The 3,688-nt window shown below is 22.5% G+C and overlaps 1 protein-coding gene across 1 annotated transcript; it reads left to right on the top strand.

Annotated features, from left to right (window-relative positions):
* Positions 1-1,164: 1,164 nt before the first annotated feature.
* On the top strand, positions 1,165-3,369 carry PRSY57_0506100 (rhomboid protease ROM4; the record flags this gene model as incomplete). The annotated part of the gene is made up of 1 exon (XM_012906132.2): positions 1,165-3,369. The coding sequence occupies one exon, from the start codon at positions 1,165-1,167 to the stop codon at positions 3,367-3,369; it is 2,205 nt and encodes a 734-aa protein (XP_012761586.2).
* Between the last annotated feature and the right edge of the window lie 319 nt (positions 3,370-3,688).

The raw sequence follows: 3,688 nt of genomic DNA, 5'->3' as shown, positions 1-3,688 counted from the left end.
TTTATGTATGCATGGTTATATTATATATGTATATATAATATATATATGTGTATATGTGCTATTTTTTATTTTTTCTTACATTTGTCTAATTTATGAAATATAAGAGAACAAAATAATTTTTTGGTTGCATATATGTAATTATATATATATAAACATAAGAAAAAAAAATAAAAATAATTAAATATATATATATATATATTTATGTATATATTTTTTTTTTTTTTTTTTCAAATAATATGGAAATAGATAATATATATATATATATAAGATTGTGCACATTAAAATGATAGAAATTCTCATATTTTAAAAAATTAAAACTTTACAATTTTTTTTGTATTTGTGTTATTTTCCTTTTGAAATTATATGCATATATGTTATATATATAAATATATGTATATATGTTTGTTTATATGTAAAATTAATGTGTGTAAACTTTTTTTTTTTTTAGACAATTATATATATATATATATAAACATGAACATTTTACATATAAATATTTTATTTATTCATTTATTATTTTTTTTTTTTGAATTTCTTTTTGTTTTTCACTTAAAATGTATATATCAGTATGCCCTAATGAAAAATAAAAACCCCATATAAAATATTACGTACAAAAAAATAAGGATTTACTATGCAAATATATATAAATAAATATAGCTATATATATATATATATATATATATATATTTTTTTTTTTTTTTTTTTTTTGTTTTATGTGAAAAAAGTAGAATCGTCCAAGTGTATTAAAAATTAAATGTTATAATGTAATTGTATAAGCCTATACATACATGAACATATGTATATATATTTCACTTTACATATTTATTTAAAAAATTAATTGTTATAACTGTTGTATGGATTTAACAATTTGTAACGTTTCTAATTTTGCAATGTCAAAATTTTATAATCTCAAAAATATGAAAACCGAAATGTTTATAATATTATATATTTAAGAATATTATAATTTGTATGTGTATTGTCCTTTTTATATTTGTCATTTATTTTTTAGTGTCTTTTTTTTTTTTTTTTTTTTTTTATTATTTATAATAGAAATAATAATATATACCTTTAATCCGTCCTTCTTATATATATATATATATATATATATACATATATGGGTATATGTATATGTTAAAATTATTTATTCACTATTACATTTAACACATGGGATCTAATACAGGGTTTAATCCGAAAAATGCCGAGAAAAAAAGAAGCAGCATATTTAGCGATTTAGAAATTCCGCAAGGTGATGTGAAGAAAAAAGCTAGTATATTCAATAATATGGAAAAGAAGAAAATGACTATATTCAAGAAGACAAAGGGTGAAAATAATGAAGAGAAAAAAAAAAAAAACATATTTAATAATAATAACAGTAATAATAATAATAATAATAATAATAATAATAATACAATGAAAATTAACATATTTAATAATAATAATGAAAAAAAAGAAAGTTTTTCAATTAATGGAGATGAAAAAAAAGAAAGCTTTTTAATTAACAAAGATGATGAAAAAAAAGAAAGCTTTTTAAAAAACAAAGATGATGAAAAAAAAGAAAGCTTTTTAAAAAACAAAGATGATGAAAAAAAAGAAAGCTTTTTAATTAACAAAGATGAAAAAAAAGAAAGCTTTTTAATCAATGACGATGAAAGGAAAATTAGCATATTCAGTAATAATGAAAAAAAAAAAAACAGCATATATAGTGATACGCAATCTTCTAAGAGAGAAGATGAAAAAAGAATTAGTATATTTAGTGACTTAGAAACATCAACTAATATAGATGATATATCTTCCAAGAGGAATTCACAAAAATTATCAGTATATGGAGATAATAAATTAAAAAAAGGTTTTTTATTAAGTCCTAAAGTGGATAATTATGGGAATACAATTGATAATATAAATGAAATAAACGATATAAAAATTATTGTAACAAGTGATGAGAATTTACATACGCTACCATCTGGAGCTGTTGGTAGACGTGCTCCTTTGAATCCTTTTTCATCTCCTATTCTTGGAAAATATAGAAGAAAGAATAAAAATGCAAAAGTAAAAGTCAAAGACCCAAGATTAAACAACAATCCTTTGATAGGAAGATTAACAGTATGTATATCAACAACTGCTATATTGTTTTGGGTATTTTTTGCGGAAATGGTTTTTAATTATAATACATTTAATGGAAGATGCATATCGAAAGTTTTATACCCTATTTATACCGAAAATGTGGTTCATAAGAGACAGCCATTTTTTGTATTTTTAGGATATGGTGCATGTGAATACAATTTAGATGAGTCTGCATCTAATAGACATTTTATTGGTTCTAAAGCATCAGATGAAGGATGGCCTGGAGATAAAGTAGAAGAAAATCCAGATGCTAGAGGATATGCTAACTGGGATTCTGTAAATAGTCGTGTATATAATTTATTAGGAGGTTTAAATACCAATTATATAAGAAATTATGGGGAGCTATATAGATTATTTTGGTCTATGTATTTACATGGTGGGTTCATGCATATTTTATTTAATGTAATTTGTCAAATTCAAATTTTATGGATGATTGAACCTGATTGGGGATCCATTAGAACAGCTCTTTTATTCTTTATTTCTGGTGTAACAGGAAATTTATTATCAGCTGTTTGTGATCCTTGTGGTGTTACTATAGGTTCTTCGGGTTCTTTATATGGTTTAATAGGAGCTTTATTTACGTATTATATTGAATATTGGAAAACGATTCCAAGACCTTGTTGTGTTTTAATTTTTATGTTCCTTGTAGTAATGTTTGGAATTATTGTAGGAATGTTTGGATATACAGATAATTATGCCCACATAGGGGGTTGTATAGGTGGTCTTTTATTTGGATTTTCGACTATTACAACTGTATCAGCTGCTGATAAATGTACCTTAGGAGAAAGAATGCTTGTGTCTGCTCCTTTCTCTTGGTTTCTTTCAAATGAAACAAAGGAACTAATAAATGCAAAAGCAAAAGACAAAAAAATCAAAGGAGAAAATTTTAGAAAGAAACAGCTAGCTAATAAAGTACATAAAAATGATGCTCTTCATGTAGCTATGGCTGTTATGAAAAATAGAATAAATGATGAAGGCAGACCTCCATGTCGCATGAAATTAAGAGAATGGATAGTACGTATCACTGCTGCATCAACATTAATTATTATGTGGATAGTTTTATTTATTTATTTGTTAAATGAAAAGGCATACAAATCATATTCCCCAATGGGACAAATAAAATTCTCTGGTGTCCATTCATGTTATTGTTGTCAAATAGTAAAGGATAAATTTACTTACATTAATGTAAATGATTTTTATTGGTGTTTTACAACTGAAGAAGCAACAAGATATTATTGTAATAAGTAGTTGACACGTGCCATATGTTGAAAAAAAAAAAAAAAAAAAAAAAAAAAAAAAAAAAATATATATATATATATATATATATATATATGTATACATATTATTTTTTTTATAAGAGAATGAGATAATCCATATCACAATCATTTTCTTTTCTTTCATTTTATTTTATTTTATTTTATTTTTTGTATAATTTTTAAGACAATACACTTATAATGATATTTAAAAAATAAAAAAAAAATAGGAAAATTACCTGAACAGTTCATACAAATTTGGATTAACCAGAAAAAAAAAAAAAAAAAAAAAAAAAAAAAAAAAAAAAATAATA

This window comes from Plasmodium reichenowi, chromosome 5 (assembly GCF_001601855.1).
Source record: "Plasmodium reichenowi strain SY57 chromosome 5, whole genome shotgun sequence".
In the NCBI taxonomy this organism is placed as follows: Eukaryota; Apicomplexa; class Aconoidasida; order Haemosporida; family Plasmodiidae; genus Plasmodium; species Plasmodium reichenowi.
This window is presented reverse-complemented; position numbering and strand designations above follow the sequence as displayed.